Source organism: Tenebrio molitor, chromosome 3, assembly GCF_963966145.1.
Source record: "Tenebrio molitor chromosome 3, icTenMoli1.1, whole genome shotgun sequence".
Classification (NCBI taxonomy): domain Eukaryota; kingdom Metazoa; phylum Arthropoda; class Insecta; order Coleoptera; family Tenebrionidae; genus Tenebrio; species Tenebrio molitor.
In genome coordinates, this window is record NC_091048.1 from 27266136 (window position 1) to 27285549 (window position 19414).

At 43.7% G+C, this 19414-nt stretch overlaps 1 protein-coding gene across 1 annotated transcript; it reads right to left on the minus strand.

Moving 5' to 3' along the window:
* Window positions 1–54: 54 nt before the first annotated feature.
* On the minus strand, window positions 55–19014 carry mthl1 (methuselah-like 1). The gene is made up of 7 exons (XM_069042566.1): window positions 18184–19014; window positions 16620–16904; window positions 12367–12445; window positions 7300–7478; window positions 955–1093; window positions 647–818; window positions 55–595 (listed from the first exon to the last, which is right to left on the minus strand). The coding sequence occupies exons 1-7, from the start codon at window positions 18869–18871 to the stop codon at window positions 416–418; spliced, it is 1722 nt and encodes a 573-aa protein (XP_068898667.1). The 5' UTR covers window positions 18872–19014; the 3' UTR covers window positions 55–415.
* Window positions 19015–19414: the final 400 nt, after the last annotated feature.

Genomic DNA, 19414 nt, shown 5'->3' on the forward strand with positions numbered 1-19414 from the left:
CCTTGACAGATGTCGCGAGTGACAGTTTGAGTGGTTAATGTGGTTTACGACGAGTTTACATGTTTTGTAATTTTATTACAAAAAATCGAAACATACAACACTTTACATAAACAAGATTTACATAAAACGAAACTACAAGAGTTTACATAATACTGGGCGTCATACAACATAAAAAATCAGACTTAACCTAACAAATGGGAGAATTTACTATTTACAACGACTTACGGTAGGTAACAACCAACATAAATAAGGAACTAAATCTAAACGACACATAAATACACAAAAAAAAATCAGTCAAAATAAAAAAATAGAGAACACGACGGAATGAGATTCCTTTCAAATCTACGTCACTTTTCATAACTGACTAGTCCTAGCTCGTTACTGTATAAAAAATATGATCGTTGTTGCGTTCGCATCAACAGCTCGTCTCCAGCGGTATCGACTTGGTCGTGTTGTTGGTCACGCTGTGATTGGTGACGGTGTCGCCCATCGACGGCATCCCCTGCGAGCTGGACGAGTGGTGGTTGGTAGTACCGGCGGTACCGTTGGCTCTGTGCTTGCGGAAACACCAGAGTCGCTTGACCGCCGACAGCACCTGGAAAGAGTCGCTCGATGAATGTGCACAAAACTCGCCTCGTACCAGTACCTGCGGCTGACACCCCACCACGATGAAGATGAACACCCCTTGGAAGCAGTTGATCAAGTCGGTCAAGTACCACAGCTCCTGCGGCCCGCCCACTATCCACGACAGCACGTCGGCGATCCAGCTCACCCCCATCACCACCACCAGCTTCATGCAGACGCGTCCCAGCGCCGCCCTGAAACAACGTCGTTAAAATTCTACTGCGGTCCGTGGTCGACGGCCGTCCTTGAATGCGGCGCAGGAATGCACCGAGCGGGACAGTTTTCCCCGTCGCTCGTAGTAAAAACGAGAACCGCCGCATTCTTGCTTACCTCTCTGAGGTCGATTTGACCAGCTCGCGCTTCCACAGGCCGCAGGTCAACTCCCTAGCGGTGAGGGCGAAGAGGGCCAGGTTGATCATGAGGAGGACCCCCACGGGGCCGTAGAAGAACGTCAGGATCTCCATGTTGCCTGCAACGAACCAGCCTTGAAACGACCTTGCCGAAAAAAATTTGTGGCGTCAATTGGCGGACAAAGAGCAACGTTGAGAGGGACCGCCTTCGCTTTCTGTGGCGATTAAACCGTGTGAATCATCAGACCCACGCACAATTGATGGAGGAATTTCTCTGGGACCGGCGATGGTACCGCGGTTCCGTGTGCGGGTCCCATCCACGATCAAGGTCTCCCTTCACTGTCGTTCCAGTAATTAGTGCGGATTGCGCTATAACGAAACGCTCGAAATATGCTGGCATTGAAAAGAATCGATTTATCTCTTGATATAGCGTTTGAATCGATCAGATCTTTCCAGAAACTAGTTTTAATCAATTCTGATTTACAAGCGATATCCGCGCCGATGTGTTATTGAAATTAAGGAAATTCCACTTGAATCTGATTTATTACAAGTAAACTACGTCAAGTCTGTTTACAAGTTGAAATATGTATCTAGAAAAATTAATTTGACGGCTTGGTAAAATAATGGAACGTTAAATTGGACATTTCCATCTTCCGAAGGAAGGATTCCATTGCCAAGATGGAAATTTCCAATTTTAAACTGAATTAAAAGGCAGCGACTTTTGTTTCGTTGTTGGGTGAGAAGAGGAAGGTTCCTACGGACTTTGACCGATCAAAATTTCGACGAGGTCGTGGTGCATCACTGCTGCCAGAAGATTCTCCCTGACTCGACGGATTAGTCATCAAAACAAAACAAATTCCACGCTTTTGAGTTACCCAAAAACATCGTTTTTCAAGCTTTGAACGACTCGATCGGGTCTTGAAAATTGCAAATGAGAAGCATTTGAGGACCAAAAGTTACAGAGTGCAAGTGGATTGTAAAAAATGTCTGTTGCGCAATGTGACATGAAACCCAAAAAAAGAAAATTGAAACGAGTTTTTTTTTGACGAAATAGTGCTCTGTCCCAGGAGTCAATTTTGACGTCACTTAATCGACGAACAATGATTTCTTTTGCAAAAATAGCTCTTTTTGAAACAGTTTTTACGAGGAAAAAGTTTTCTCGTGAGTAGATTTTGCAGCAGCTCAGCTTTTACCCTCTTTCCATCAGGAAGAAGTGTTGTCCGAGAGCGTTCAAGAAAATTTGTGGTACAATGTGGGGATTGGTCCTTACTATTGTTTCCGTTCAATTTAGTTTGCAAAAACAACAAATTCCTGTTTTTCTTGCTGTTACATGATGATTTGTAGTTATCATTTCATTAAATGATGATCAAGTGAGGTTATGTATCTAAAGGAAAAGTTAAAATTAGCATAGCTTCATCAGCTGTCAAATTGTATCGTGGATGTCAAATGTCATTTATTCGACGAACAATTATTTCTTTTGCAAAAACAGCTCTTTTTGAAACAGTTACCAGGAGTTCTTTTTTGAGGAAACAGTTTTCTCACGAGCCAATTTTGCTACAGCTCTGGCAGAAGTTGCTGAGGATTCAATGACGTGAAATTCTCTGACTTTCTTCTTGAAGAAGTTTGATAACAAAGACTTGCGACTACGAATTCTTCACCAGTTGAGGGTTTGGAATGTGACTCGTGTAGTTCTTTAAATCCTCTCCTTAACATGACAAAACTTATGTTGCCAAAGACACCATATCCTCATGAGCTTCTTCGAGAGCTTCACACTATTTGTGTTAGGACTTTTTCAAAACAGTTGGTTTTCCTTCAGCATCAGTTTCAGAACTGTCTTTCTGAAGGTTTTTCTTAAGCGATGAGTTATAAGATTTATCGTAATAGAATGAACGAACGAAGTACTTCTTGATGATGGCAGAAATACAGCTTTAAATACGTAGGCGCTCTGCTTAAAACAATAAACCTGGGGTCATTTCCGGAGAAAGCGAATATGTTGCCAAGTGAGCCATTCAAAACAGATTTTAGTTAGGATCGACAGGGTCGAATCGAACACCTTCCAGCTGAATCGGTCTTTTCCCAAAAACAAACATCTTTTGGCAGCGCCTGTTAGCGTTTACAAAATCGCGTTTTACGAATGTCGATCGGCGCGCATTTTCGATTCCAAAACAAATCATCAAAGCGCACTCCCGCATAAATAAAACAAACGTTTCTCGAATTTTTCTCGCGTGCCGACCAGGATGCCGCCGTTAAACATGCCCACGATGAAAATCCATAAAACGTTGCAGTCAAATGGCCACTTGCAGTCGGAATGGCCAATTAACGAGGCAGCGATTTTTTGCGTGCGCCGCCAAGATTTACGATTGTTTCGTGGTGACGGCGCGTATATTTTATTAGCGTTTGGATTTTTCGATGCGAACGTAAAACAGAAAACAAAGTGGAAGTCGTTTGTTACGGCGGCGGCCGATTTCGCAACGATTTATTCAATTACGAGCGATAAATTTCTAAATTTACTTATTTACAGGACCGTTATCTGGCGATGTGACGCGGATCCAGATAATTCCGTAACGAAAATATGTTTTTGCATAATCGCCAGCAGCAGACGGCATGGCAACTCGCGTTGTCTTATCGACGGCTCCCGGTGCGCGTCATTTTGATGGGGGCAGGTGGCGGCGCGGATCAAATGTACGCAAAACCTTGACCGTCCGGCTGTTTGGGCATTCGATTGTACGCGTGATGGTCCGTTGACCTATAACCCACGCTGTAAACAGTGAATCACGTGCCGTAGACGGCGCGGCCGTGGGCTCATCTTCGTTGCCATCGATTCGAAACGATCAAAATGGGAGTTTACGATCGCCGCTTTGGATTCTTCGGGCGGTCGTGCCGCAGGAAGAATGTTATAGAGCGGGCGGACATCTCTGACGGCTCTGAAGCGCATTTTAAACTTTTGTCCTATTTTTATCAGGAAAAAGTGTTGTCCGAGAGCGTTCAAGAAAATTTGTGGCCCAATGGAGGGGCAAAAATTGCAAAAATACCTGTATTTCTTACTGCTACATGATGGTTTCTATCATTTTATTAAATGATGATCAAAGTGAGGTTATGTATCTAAAGGAAATGTCAAAGAATCAAAGCATAACTTCATCAGCTGTCAAATTGTATCGTAGATGTCAGACGTCATTTATTCGACGAACAATGATTTCTTTTGCAAAAACAACTCTTTTTCAAACAGGTACCAAGAGTTTTTTTTTCTTAGGAAAAAGTTTTCTCACGACTCAATTTTGGGAGAAGTTGCTGAAGATTTAGTGACGTAGCCGAGGAAGATAAAATTCTCCGACTTTCTTCTCGAAGAAGTTTGATAACAAAGGTTTGCCACTACGAATTTTTGAATCATGACAAAAAATACGTATGTCGTTTCTTCATCAAATGTCTGCTCTTCAATCAACGAATTCTTCATCAGTTGACGATTGGGTGTGCGACTCATGCAGTTGTTTAGATCCTCTCCTCAACTACATGCCAAAACTTCTTTTGTCAAAGACACCAACTCCCCATGAGCTTCTTCGAAAGCTTCAAAACCAGTGAAGCTCTGTAAGCGTTCTTTCACACGCTATTCATTCAACCCTTCACTCCATTTGATGTTAAGACTCTTTCAAAACTTCTTCAGCATCAATCTCATGAATTGGCTTCGTTATCATTGAATCGATACGAGCAAAATGAGAATTTACGGTGGTCCGCAGAAAAAATGTTAAAGAGCGGACGGACCTCTCTGACGGCTCTGAAGAGCATTTCAAACAGAAAACTTTTGTCCTCTTTCCATCTAGAAGAAGTATTGTCCGAGGGTGGCTGGTAAAGGGCGTTCAAAAGAATGTGTTGTGGAATGGGGCTTGCTTTTGTTTCCGTTAAAGTATGACGTAGCTTCATCAGCTGTCAAATTTTATAGTAGATGTTAAACGTCATTTATTCGACGAACAATTATTTCTTTTGCAAAAACAACTAATTCCTGGTTTTCTTACTGCTACATAATGGTTTTTATCATTTCATTAAATGATCAAAGTGAGGTTATGTATGTCAAAGCATACGGAGTAAAACGGCAACCTGCATAACGTAAAAAAGAGAATCTGCGGCCTGCTTGATTACAATTTTTTTGAAGGCTCGTTACCATAACCAAAGGCGTTAATAAAAAAACAAAATGCAGAATTTCGACAATGTATTTTTTAATACATATTGATTTCTTACCACGAGAAGCAAAAGTCGAGTCTTGGATTGACTCATGCTGGTTTTACCAAATCAAAATAAAAGTAGGTCACACCTGCTATGTTATGTTTTTCAACTTTAACATTTGAAATGTCATTCTGGATGACGTTACTGTTTTCACTAACCTATAAAAGGGTTAGTAATCTTTATTTAATACAACATTTTTTTATTGGAATACTTTTATTGTGTTATAACAATTTCTTGCTTTGCACAACTTACTTTTTGTTTATTTAATGGAAGTAATTTCAGCGGAATTGTTAATTGGTAAGTAAGCTCATATGAACCAATCTAAGACTTCACTACCACTTTCCTGGGCTTGCTGAAAACTCAAATTCTCTCCCGCCATATCTGTCAGATCTAGCCCCCGTTGTTTTCTGTTTGTTTTCAAATTTGAGAGCATTTTCGTGATAAATGAGAAAACATCCTTGAAAAAGCTCCAAGAAAAATAATTCTTCGGCTTTTTATTCAAAAAGAAATTACTGAGTAATTTGCTGGAATCCCGCACCTTTTACTGGTAGTTCTTCACTTCCTTTTGTTTTACTCTTTACGTAAAGAAACTGGCACGTAAGAAAATTATCTGAGAAATATGTAGTTACACAAGACAACCTTGGTAAAAAGAAATCTTAACTCCAGAATTTTTACAGGTAAGTATTTAAAAATAGTTTATGTGATGTAAACATCACCGACAGATGTGAACTATGTACTTTTGTTTTGACAGCTGACAATAACAAGCTCGCACGAATCAATCTACGACTCAATTTGTTTTTTCTTGACCAACTGGATTTTCAATTTCGGTGTCGTCATTCACACTTCATCTGTCTTGACGTTGAGTTTTGTAAAAAAAACCAGAGACGTAAAAAGAAAAATTGTCCCAAAATATCAGCTGTGCCAACGGTAGATTTTATTTGAAAATAGTGACTTGTCAAAAATTCTGCTCGTGTCCCGTATGTTGCAGCTTGTACCTTGTGACTTGTCACTCAAGTTGTGTCACTGTTGTCACGTTTAACCTCCAATTTGTGATTAACTGTCTTTGTTCTTCAATTCGTGCCCCATTTTGATTAAAACTTTTTTTTTGTCCAAAACTCTTTATTTACCCAAACAAAAGACACTTATGACAGAAAGAATTCATGGTTTGTCACTGAACTTAACGAAGAGTAACATATTATGCCAGACATGCGTTCATCACACTTTTCAACGCACTCTTGATCAGATACATATTTTATGTCGTGCTTTGAATAAGACAACATTATTAGCTGGATTTTAAACACAACTTAAAAACAAATTATGCAAATTTGATAAAAAGAACAGATTCGTACGAGCGATTGACGATTTCTTGTCCACGACGTAGCACACTGACAGATGTGACCTTGTTTTATTTTGACAACTGGTGACAACTGTACGAATTGATCTACGACTCTAGTGTGGTTTTTCAAAACGGACATGAAGATATGTCAAAGGAGAAGAATTTGTCCTAAAACCCGACATGTCCACAAGTCGGTGAAGAATTCGTAATGTTCATGTGTTGCATAATAATAATTTCGGTTTCTTCGGCAAAGAAAATAAATTAGGAAATTTAGCAAATAGATAAGAGATCTTCAAGTAAAAAATAAATTCAATCCGTCACGGAGAAGGGACTCAAGAGTGGTAAGTAAAATCGAGAACAATTCCGTGAGTAAGTGAAAGCTTGATAGTAACGGTAAACAATGAAGATTCATCAGAATAATTTTCCAGTTATGACTCAGAGGACAATGATTGGCAATTTGTTGCGATGTTGTGTTAACATTTTTTAAAATACCAACAACTTTTGTCCGAGCTCAGAAAACTCTTTCTGGCGAAATTGAAAACGCTTTAGACAAGGCATGCAGATCTTCACCAAAAGTTCTACATCTAACGCAATTTTGGCAACATCAAACAAAAACCAATTACTTCAAGCTCTGCATTTTATTTCGCTATTGGCTCCATCGTCTTCCCTTCTCACCATAAACCCGTAACTCATTTCTTTTTTGCACCGGGAACCATTTTACGCTCCTCGAAACGAAATTTCACGGCCGATCCGCGCTTAATTTCCTTCACTCACCGTAAAACCAGCAGGTGTTGACGCCGAATTTGGGTCGAAGAAAATCCGAGCTTTCCGGTACCGAATCCAAGATGGCGGCCGTTCCGGCGATGATCAGGGGTAAACCCCAGGCGTAGATCTCGTAGAGGCGCAGCCGACACCTCTCCTGGCTCTTCTCGACGCTCTGGGGCCTCAGGTCTCTGCAACAAAAGGAGAATGATTCGGTGAGAGGCACGAGGGGGCGCCCGCTTGGTCTTATTGTCCGAGATGGAAGTAAACACTAAACGGCGAACCTCGGATGGGGATTGACCTTGATTGAGGTAATAGAGAGGGCAGCGGTGCGTTTCTTGGTTTCGGACCGTTTTAATTGACGTTCGAAATGGATTGTTGTCGGCAGGTTTCCTGTTCCGACACGATTTTCGTAATGACGGATAATGAAGGAAACTGTACTGCGAGGATACGGTATGTGGAATCGGTAGTAACTGTTTGGAGATTATTTCAGGTACGTGCGAGTACCGTAAAACAAACGATTTTGACAGTTTTACAGCACCATAGACAATCTTTTGGACTCACTGAAAGAACTGTTCGAAAAATTGAGAAATTATGAGCTCTGCAGGGGACACCTATTGTATTGCGGCTCTCACCGCGTGAGATCGTGATCCATCCTCTTAAAAATAATTATCACGCTATTCATTGCAATTGTGAAGAGATTTGAACAAATTGTATACAGCCTGGTATCTCCGTAACTTTTAATTTGTTTAGTGTTCGCTCGTCGAGAATTATTTAGTGTTTCTTGCTTCAGTTTAGCACAATGGCGTCCACAACTGTCATTCCACTCACATATGCTGTAAAGCAGCCTTTAGGAACGAATAACCTCGCTTCACATGTTGACATGTGTCAATCAAATTGTGTATGTCTATGTTCTTACGGGTGACAGTAGTAAATTTTAATTTGCAAACGTCAATCATAATGGCAATAAAGGTTAAATAAACCACGCAATTTTTGTGAAATGACAGGAAAAGGGTGGACGAAACTTTTTGGCCGGAATAGTACATTTATGTTCGATTTTAATTTGTTTTGACACTTTTTACCAAGTCTGAATTCTTGTGCGCTGTAAGTTTCAACGACAGTGGCTACCAAAATGTTTCGTTTTGCCTCGGGTTGGATCGCCAATTTGTCTATGATTTGATTGTTGTGAAAGAAAAATATGTAGCTGTCACTTTGTGTCTAAACTCACAACAAAATTCCTCCTCGATTACAAACAATAAACGAAACACGATAGGCGAGAAGCCCTCCGCATCACAGGACACCAGTAAAAAAATGTAACCTTGATATCGGGTTGCCTCTGACCGCTGACATATTAAATTCCTGCCGTTTCCTGTTTTCTCCGTTCTACATTTCACGTTTCAAGTTTCGCACCTAACGCGTCCTGCAACTGCTGTTTCTACAAACTGACAACTGACATGTCTCCAGAGTGCCAACTGACGTTTCTCCCGATTTGACGTTTGGCGAGTCGTGTCGCCGGTTGCATACCCCGGGGCGTTTTTTAATTTTGAATAAAGGAAAAATGAACGCGATAAGTGACACAATGGGACTGTGGCGGCGCCGTTCGTGAATCACGTCGGGAATTTAATCAGGACCGGCTCGCCGGTCCCGGCCAAATCACGTAATCGTGAATAATTGTTTTCCATTGTTCCAAATTAGAATGATCGCGGTGCAACCTTCGCGAAGAGTCGCCAGATGTTCTGGTGTCGATAAAAATCGTCGGCTCCGGAATTTTATCGGCGGCTCCGGGGGCGCCTCCGGTGGTCCTGTTCCTTCGAGGAAACCCACCGGCACCGGTCTGTGATCTTGGAATGTTTACAATCGCACCGAGACAGATCCGTCGGTAAATCCGTCGTTCCTCGCGTTCCTCATCCGAATAGTTCTTCGTCTAAATTTAGCTTGGGAGACGTCGACGATCGACTTCCAATTTCGCGAACGCCACGCGTTCCAATAATAGCCCAGCGGCAATAATTCCCGACGAGCATTAATGAATAAACAGAGAGGCGCCAGTAAACGAGGCGCGGATTTATAAAAATTATATATAACATGAGTGGGACATCTGTTGGGCAACCGCTCCTGGTGCGATAAATAAATCCACCGTCGGCGACTTGGCTTGTGGCGAATCCCCCAAGCAGGTAACCAATCGGATGTGGCGGAAAAAAGAGAATTGGAACCCTTCCGCTCGACATGCGATCGATTTCCTCGTTAATTGGACTCGTTAAGACATTAAGCTCTTAATGGTCGGATTGCTCTAACTGTTCGCTGGTTTTTCAGCAGCGTGGATTTTTTCAAGCAAAAGAATCGAGTGCGGACGAGAGAAAGAGCTTGAAGAGAGGAAGTTGTGCCAACAAGTCTGGAAAGTTCGCGGGAATGACCAGAAGGGGACATCACGTGACCTGTGCTTGTACAGATTCGCGTACAATCAAGCCCCGCCCCGTCCACTTCTGTCAACTGTGGTTTCCGGTGCGTCTAGATAACTTCGGTTTAAATCAATCATTCCTCTTCTATCTTGGCATTTAAAGTGTTCGAAAACTGTCTCCATATCTCGAAAACCAACTCAGAGCGATTTGTTTTTGTTGGATTTTACTATCAAGACGCATTTTTAAATGACAACGATTGAATCTCCCCTTCTAGGCAAGCTGCGGGGTTTAATGTTCTGTTAACTGGAGGAATTTTTGTTGAAAATGTTTACGGTTGCACGGTTGGTAAATGTCGTAATGGGTACAGTCGAATTGTTCTAACTGTACTTGGTTTTTTTCTTCCGGGAGAAAGAAGAGTGAAATGTAGAAAGCTGGTTGAAAAAGAAAATACTTTTGCAAAATGATGTGAACTTTCGAATGACGCTCCCAACAACCTGGAACTACATATAATACGAGAAGTGGACGTCACGTGACCTCTACTTGTAGGAATTCGCGTATATCGAAGCTCCGCCCCATCCACTTCTGGCAACGCTTGGTGTCGTGAGGTCCCAAGCAATGCAACAGCAAAAACTTTTTCATTTTTACCACTCAGAAAAGTGACTGGTGTCACATTAACCTATTAATGGTCGAATGGTTTCTCCAACTGTACATTAATATTCCTCGTCTTGTAGATTTTTGTTTTCATAAAAAGAACGAAACGTAGAAAGCTGTTGCAACACGATTCAATTCGAAATTCCCCTGGAACCGGCACCAAGACTACAACTGGACGTCACGTGACCTCCCGAGCGCCGATTCTCACACAATCAGGCCCCGCCCTGTCCACTTCTGGCAAAACTCGTCGCGCCTCTCACAAAGGGAGGTCGTCAGCCCCCGACAATGACACCAACTTCGACTCCAACCCGCCGCTCCAATTCCCTCGACTTTCGCAAGTCTTCGTCGTAATTGGACACTGCCACATTAATCGTCTAGACGTTATGCATACATTAAATTGGCAATTATCGTCGTACCCAGCCGGAGTAAACCGATCTGGGTCATGGGTATCGCGGTGCCATCTGTCTGGTCGCCATCGCCATACATCTCTCAGCTCGTGGTGCTCAATTGGAGTATATTTAGATGTCACAGCGCGACCTGAGACAAACGGTCTCTCGTTGACTCCGGCTACCCTCCTGGGAACCTCCACCAAGAAGCGGGGATTTATCGCATGCGAGATGTCGCCACGCAATACATCTCGTCAACGACAAACCGTGAGATATCGAGTCACAAACAGACACTTCCGGTTCGTTCGCTTTTATTAGTCGTAAAAAAATCCCGAAATTTCCAAACACGTGCACCTAAACAATCCGAAAACGTTACAACAACACAGACATCCGTGAGAGGAGAAAGTGTCAGGAGAGTTGTCACACCAAGAGGAGTCCCAAGGTTGCGACAGCAGCATCCGGAATTTATATTTGTCTGGGAGAGCGGCGAAAAAAAATCTTACGAAACGTATTATCCCGAGAGAGTCGTTAATACACTTTCTATTTATTTGATTTTGTCGGTGGAAAACACCGCCGTCATTAAAGAGCTCGGTTTTATGAATCTGTTTGTTTGTTCGTCGGCCTCTGAAGCTTTTTAAACCTCGATTAATAAACACGTCGCGATTAAAGCGCGATGACGGGGGCCGGAACTGCGTCTCGCGGGATCACCTGGAACCCCCGCTCCAGCCGGAACCGATCAGACCTGAAAGGAACGGAAACGGGGGGCCCTTCGAAGAATCGCAGTCGTTTCCTCGCGTCCATCCAGCGGATTACGGTACCGCCGCCTTTGTGCGACCGCGAAGGAAGAGATCCGCGCCCCATATGGGCCTGTTGGTTATTCATCACTTCATCAGCGAGCCACTTGTATGGACGTCGCGTTATTTTTATCGGAGGCCACTCGAGTTGGCTAATTGTGTTGTGGTTTCTGGAAGAGGACGTCCATGATGGATTTGGCCGCAGCTGTCGACCTGTCGTGTTATTTCGGTGACCACGGAAAAACTCAAACTGGCCAGAAAAAAGAAAGACAAGTGTGGGAAGCGCCGCCGAGAGTGGACGAAGGAGAAGAATGGCGAGGGGCTCCGAAAGCTCTGCTCTTCTAGACCTTGATAAGAGTTTTAAGAGGTCACGTGATTTTTTGAGCAGCGCGAGTGAACGAAGTATAGATGGGGAATTTTCAAGTAAAATAAAATGCAAGGAGAATGAGTTTTGGGCTTTCGCGGAAGCACCTCTGGCCTTTGGTTTTTATTGTTGGTGGTTTTTTGTTGGGAAGAGGCCGTTTCTTTGCGACTTTCCCGCGTAAAAACCTGACCTGGCGGCAGAGCCACACAATCCACCGTTACACTACTATCTTGATGAACTTTGGCAACGATTAGCATATAAACAAATTCCAAGGTTTACAAGCAAGAAAATTAATTTCTGCCGAAACATCCACACATCTGTGTGTACGCGTTCCGGGTCAGCAGATTTAATTTGTCAGATGCTGCAGAAATAATCGAGGAGCGTCGGCATCGACCCACAAAGTCGCGTTATCAACATTTAACACAATAAACTAGATAAGGGAGATCGAAGAAACGTCTCAATGTCGATGGAAATGTTTGCGCACTCACCTAAAGGTCCACCAGATGTTGAAGCACATCGTGTTGAGCCAGAAGAAGGCCGCCAAAAAGAGGAAGTGCATCGAGACGGCTGCAAAAAAACGACAATCGATTAGATGCGTTCAAGGATGGAGGCGCAGAAATAACAACAACAAATTATTGACCCAAATATATTTAGAACGAACGATTAAATTTAGAATGGATTGCAGAAATGCGACCGTTTCGAAAAGAGAATAAATAAAATTTGACGCGCCTCTCCTGTCTAATTAAAAGCCTAACGAATGCACGGTCGTAGGTGGTACCCCCAATTAAAACTAATTTAAACAAATTGTCGATCTCTTGTCGAAATTAAATTTTCTTCGCCGCACGCCTCTTCACGCAATTTAGCGCAGGATGTGTTTGTTATGTAGAATTATATCCGACTCGACCATAAATAATAAATCCGGGATCCTGCTATCGTTTAAAAAATGAATTAAAATAGTGAGCCGATACATCCTGCACGTTTACGATTTATTTATGGCGCAGAACACGTCGGCGGAAAAATGTGCGTCTCAATGACAAGAGCCGAAATAAAATCGCGCAATTTATCGACGAATTTCCGCAAGTTTTTCAAAAAGCGACGTCGCGGCCGCAGTTAAATGTCAAACACCGATAAATCACGCAACATCTGGGGAAATTTGATATTTAAAGCGGCTCCCGGACAACCTGCAGGAAAACATCGAGTCGCAGAGACGTTGCTTGCGAGTTGTCTCGTCGCGTGCGACTGGTTTGTGGCGTGCGATTTCTACGGCGAGTGCCCCACTGGCTTTTCGGGGCGAATGTCGCTGGCAGCTTCTGTCGCCCCCGCCGATAAAACAAAAATTTATCTCCGCGATAACTCTCCGCTCTAATTTACGACACTGTTTACTCCCCGGCAATGTTTAGGTGCGCTCATTATTTACTCGCATAAACAAGTTCAACCTTCTTGGAAGTGGCGGTGGCGATAAATCGCCGCTATTGTGCAACTGTGCCATTAGCATTTGCGACAATTAATCGCGTCCATCGAGCTGCGCCGATTAGTGCTGCTTATCGCGGCGACATTCCGCATTTTGTAAAAAAATTATGGGGCGCCTGGGGCCGAACGCGCTCCACTTCTTCGTCGGCGGCAGACTTTTAAACCGCATTGTTCGCAGAAGTGCACCTGAGACGGTGATGCACTCGCCGGTGTCACCGGTCCGAGAGGCGGGCTGGCCGGAACGGTCACGTTCTAAAGTGGTCGGGTCAGTGACTCGATTGCGTAACGAACCGGGTTCGTCTGAGAAAATCGGTATTGGCACCGACTATTTCACCATTGGGGAATTTGACAGCTGGCATTTAATATGACACTTCGATTGACACTTGTCACGTGACTGTGAAGCGACATTTTTGTTGGGATTGTCGGTGTGACTTATCGACCAATAACCGAAACATGATCTGAAATGTTTGCGTTTCTCGCTTATCTTCGATTCGAGAAGCAAATCCAGCAGTCTGACACCAAAACGAAGATTATTCCAGTGTATTTTCTTCAGTTTACTTTCTTGCTCTCGTATTTTTCGACACTGTTAATATCAACAAGAATTGGTGCAATTGTACGGCTGTCTCAACTAAAGATTCAACTGGTTAATGTCAATACTGTGGCAAAAACATCAATATACTCATCACTAGTCCGATAATAGCTCCAAAGATAATAAACTGTTCCGTTTCATTCATTAAAGCAATAAAATAATCATAATGTGATGAACATTACGACGTAACTTGAATTACACCTTTGACGTTTAAGTCACCAAAAAATAAAATGTCACTAAATCGTGACAGTTGTCCTTAAAATCGAAAAGCCAGACAATCTTGCTCAAATGCTTTTTAAATTCAGTTTTGGTTCAAAATAACTTGGCGTCGACTCCTGCACACGTGACTGTCATTTCTGTCAGATGATGGTGTGAATTAGAGGGGTCATTACCGACTCCAATTGACAACTTAATTTTTTCGGAAAAAATCTCCACGTAAACTATTCACCGTTCTGTGACTTGCAATTGTATTGTGTCGCCAAGAATTTAATTGTTTAATGTCAAATACTGGGAGAAAATCAATCAATGTACTCATCACTGGTCTTGTAATAGCTCCAAAGATAATAAACTTTCCATCTCGTTCATTAGAGCAATAAAATATTGAGACGGACATTACGACGTGTGCAATTTGAATTGACATTTGGGTTAGTAAAAATATAAAAGTCAGTGTGTCCAACTTAAAAAATGTAAGCGTGAGACAATGTGTGTCAATTAACATTTTTCGTTCTACTCGGGTGGTTTTTATCTGTTCTAGCACTCTAGACATGTTAAATCTACAAAAGCGAAGTAAATCGATCTCAACGAGTGCCGACACTGATATTTTTAACAATATTTATTTATGCAACTCGTGTAGACAACAATTGTCACTCAAGATACAAGTGTTAGTTTTTTCTACTCCTGTAAGTAGTCTTGGAGTTCCTTTTAAAAATAATAAAATATTTACCGGTCTCACGACTTGCTGCTGGACAATCGTCGACGAATCATTAAGTTGTGTAATGTCAACGTCGAGGCAAAATCAATCAATGTGCTTGTCTAACAGTAGCTGCAAAGATAATAAATTTCCTGTCCCGTCCATTAAAGCAATAAAATAAACATTTTGATGCAGACGTTACGACACAACTCGAATTTCGAATTAGACGTTTGACGTTTCAGAAATATAAAATGTCACTAAAATTTGGCAGTTTGTCCAACTTTAAAAAATGAGAAAGCGAGATAATTAGCGTGAATGAGCGTTTTCAGTCGATTTCGACGGCTTTTGTGCCTCCTGGCACTCAAGACACTTTAAATCCTCAAATTGCAATTAAATTACGTTGCCCCTTGCAGAAATAACTGTCATCGTTGACAGTCGGCAGTGCAAGTGACAGCTGTCATCCCAAATTACAGTTAACCTGGCAGTAAAAGAATAAAATCGGATTTCCTGTGGGTCTTTATGGTTTGAAGGGCTCTCAAAAATAATAAAAATATCCGCTAGTCCCGCAAATTTGAATGGAGTCTCTGAGTTTTATTGCGGCGCTTCCCCAGCGGTCACTTTACGAGCTCAACGGGAGCCGCATTCGGCTCTCGAAGCCTCGAAGATCCCCATTATCTGAAAAATGTAAATACAGCCATCGATAATGGCTCCAAAGTTCGGACAAATAAGTGAAGGGCGTCCCTGAAAGGTTAACGTCCCTCAATCTCCCGCCAGCTCCAGGTATAAAATGTTTTGTCGGCGTAAAAACCGGAATTCGCATCAATTAAGCGGCTTATCGGCCGTAATTATTCCCTTATTGTCGTAATGGCTTCGAGCGGATACTAATTTACTAATCCGGCTTGAAATCGATTCGTGGTATTGCGAAGAAACCCAACTTTCTTCACGGTTAACAGCGAAATTGTGAAGATTGTGATCGCGTGGAAATGGAGCGCGCTGGTGGTCACTTGTGCGATTTCCACGGTCGTGTCTTCCACTTCCTCGTTCGAGACCGCTGAGCGTCTTGCCCCTCGAGTTCCGTCACAATCAGAATGTCAGCCCCCAACCGACTCAGCCGCCTATTTTGAATCCTCCGGCCTCCGCTCTTCGCTTTTTCTTCGACCAGTCCACCCACCGCACTCCGACCATCTCCAAGCATTATTTAATTATGCGCTTCACAGTCCGCTGGTCTCCTGGAGATAACCACGGCGAGCATTCATTCGCGTCATTTTTTCACAAACCCGTCGTTTATGCTTCGTCGACAAAAAGCGACACTCGATGGATGAGTCAGCCCAGATGGCCCCACAAAGGCTCGAACGGTCGCCGCGTTTTTTTGCCAACAACAGGTCCCACCACCAGTTTTGGGTCAATTGAAAAATCGAAAGTTTCTTTTTCGCATCTCCTCATTACAACAATGATTCACGAAGAACTGTTCAGTCCTCAAGTCGTAACGGCTCTTTCGCATGACTTATTTATCAGCGGAATTAAACACTTCGCCAGGAATCCGCGTCTCGCGCCGCGAATACTTAATGTTATCTTCTTTCGTGGAATGCGAATGGTCGGGCACGAACCGGCGGCTTTAATTGGGCAGCACGCCCTCTAGCTACGTCACAGGCGTCGATTAAACCGATATAAATGTCGATCGAGTGTTACAACGCGGCTTCGGGCTAGAAACGGTTACGATCTGACAGTATCCCAAGCGTGACGTCAGATGAGCGCCAAGTTTGAATACTCACCGATTAGGATGCACAGGGTGTGGTCCATGCGCCCCGAGAGGTGTGTGATGCACAAGAGCACGTCCCCCACCAGAAGACAGGCCACGTGGTTGGTTTGGCACCTCCAGTGCAAGACGTGGTGGCTCGCTGGAAGAATAGCCCCGGCGGCTAGAGTCGCCGCGAGGAAGACGGCGCTGAGGGCCAAGCCTATGGGGTAGATGGTGAAGCGGATGTCGTGGGTCTCTGCCTTCTCGATGATGACGCCCGCCATGTGCTCCTGACAGATCATGATGCTCGCAGCGCGACCTGAAACACCGAAAACATACAGATTGAGTAATTGCGTTGGCCTTGATCTATGGGAAAATGTCGCAGCGCAAGAAGGTCACTGAAGCGTGCTTTCGAGATTTCGATTTGGGGAAAATTCGAGCCCCACTTGATGAGTCGAGCGTGATTCGATCGGACAGACGTAACGGTAGAAGCGAAGACAATGGTAAAAATCGTGAATTTGGGTCAGCTTTGTCGGTGTGCGCAACAGGTGAAAAGGTAATAACGAAGACAGCAGGTAAACATTAAGAAGGCAACAATTTATTTTAAATTACACACACGCTGGCAGCGACCGAGGAATCCGCTCGATTTCACGAAACTGGTTTTCCGTAGAAATTCTAGCTCCTTTTTTGTTTCAGTCTCGAAGACTGCACAGCCTTGGCGAGGGTGAATGTGTGTGGATGTTGGTTTGGAAACGGCGCAGCTGTCCCAAAGAAATTTGGTAATTTGAAGGTGTAGACAAATGTGAACGCAGCCGTGAGGAGCAATGTCGTAATGAATGTAAAGGTCATTGTTACCTTGTCAGGTTTTATTTATAAATATTGAAGTGCACAAAACGCTGAACTGAATATATTTCGCTCGGCTATAAATCAAAATAGTCCGAAATAGAATTTGTGTGGCGCCTTCGAAACTACCACACAAACAAATCTATAAGCTATCGATGGAATTTATTGGTAAATGAGTCGTGGGTTGATCTTCGTTTTAGTCGGGCCACACCGTATACAACTTGCATACTTTGACAGCTGTCACTCGGTGTTAATTTGTTAAACCATACAGTTATTAAGCAATGAAATATTCAATAAAGGCACCGTTAATCGTCACATTAACAACTCAGAATCCAACATGTTGGGTTTATTAGCAGCTTGCACTTTAATTTTTTCGACAATTTACCCAGACTCGTTAATTGCGCTTTTAACTTGTTTAGCTTCCTGTCTTTCAACAGTTACTCGAAGAACCGTTGAAAGACGCAAACTTTTACGTTGGGACCTCGCAGGCGATTCAATATTAAATTGGCGACCCGGTATACCGATGACACAATAAAATACTACCAACTGTGATGTCGAACTATTTACGGTTGGTACAAGTGACATTTAAGAGTAATTTTCAAGATTAATGTGTGTAATTTGCGTGTTTTCGTGGAGTAAATCTTGTCCGTGCAAAGCTTTTATTGCGTTCGGTGATGCAACAGAAGAATTCGGAATCGGCATGAAATGACAAAATGGTGTCATCACGTGACCTAACCTAAATGTGTGCAACTCACCGGCATTCTCGAAGACGTGCTCCAGGCAGTAGTTCCCGACAGGTATGAGCGTCTTGGTTTTGGTCAGCCACAAGCTGCCATTATCTTGCATCCGCGCTTCGTCCAGCTTCCCCACGAAGACGATCTCCTGTTGGCTGCAGCTGGGGAAGCCGGTGCCGAGGGTCTTATTGGGCCCCAGGTCTATCCTGTAGGGGGAATCCCTCATGTGGATGCAGGTGTTGTTGGTCTCGGAGAAGATGCCGTCGCTGCCGCAGCACTTCTTCACCCGGACCAGCGACATGCTCTGGGGCTGGTCCTCGAGGCATGCCAAAACGGCGCCGTAGTCGATGCAGTAATTGCCGGGGTGCACCAGCTTGTTGTACTCGACGACGAAGAGCGACCCGTTCTGGAAGGGCACGTAGGTGCCGAGATGCGGCGTCAGCAGCGCCGGCCGGAAGCAGTCGGGCTTGACGCCGGCCTTCAGGTGCCAATTCGGGGGCACCTGGTCCTTGGGCAGGTACGCCTGCTTGGCGGGGCTGTAGACCTTGAGGGTCCAGGTCGGCTGGTGCACCACCGGCAGGCACTTGTTCTCGGTGGAGGAGAGCGACTCGTCGAACTTGCAGCATTTCGATATGGTCACGTTCCTGGCGGAGGTCGCCACCGAAACCGCACTCAGGACGAGCAGGAGCGTCCTGACGGGTCGACACATGTCGGGGGAGGTTTCACAGGACAAGGGTTGACGCGGTCGCCGCGCCCGATTCACTCAACTACTGTCGCAGCTTCTACTTCGGCGAAGACGCGATAGTCGACTGATTTTATTTTCCTTCCGATTTCGAGTAGTTAACAGTTGCAGTGGACCGGTCTCTCCCCACTCGAGCCACTGTCTTACCTTTGTATTCCGACCAATGCTATCAAGGCGAGCGCGGGGTCACGTGGGTTGGCCTAGGACGCACCGGGGCCGTGTGCGGAGCAGCACGAAAGCGAAAAACAGAAAGGCAAAGAAATAAATAATACTCTTATATCTCTCTTCTGCCAAACTAATCGTTCAAACAAGAATTTCACTTTTTGGAAGGAGCGAGTTCACCCAATATGTTTTTTTTTTTAATTATCTCATGAATCGAGCTCTCAGAAACCAAACAATTGAAAGCGAGAAGTTTACGATTCTGTAATGTCCCTCACGCTACCATTGAAGAAAGACCGACTTTTCAGAAGTTTTATAAATGTCACAAAGAAGCAATAAAAGAGACGTTTA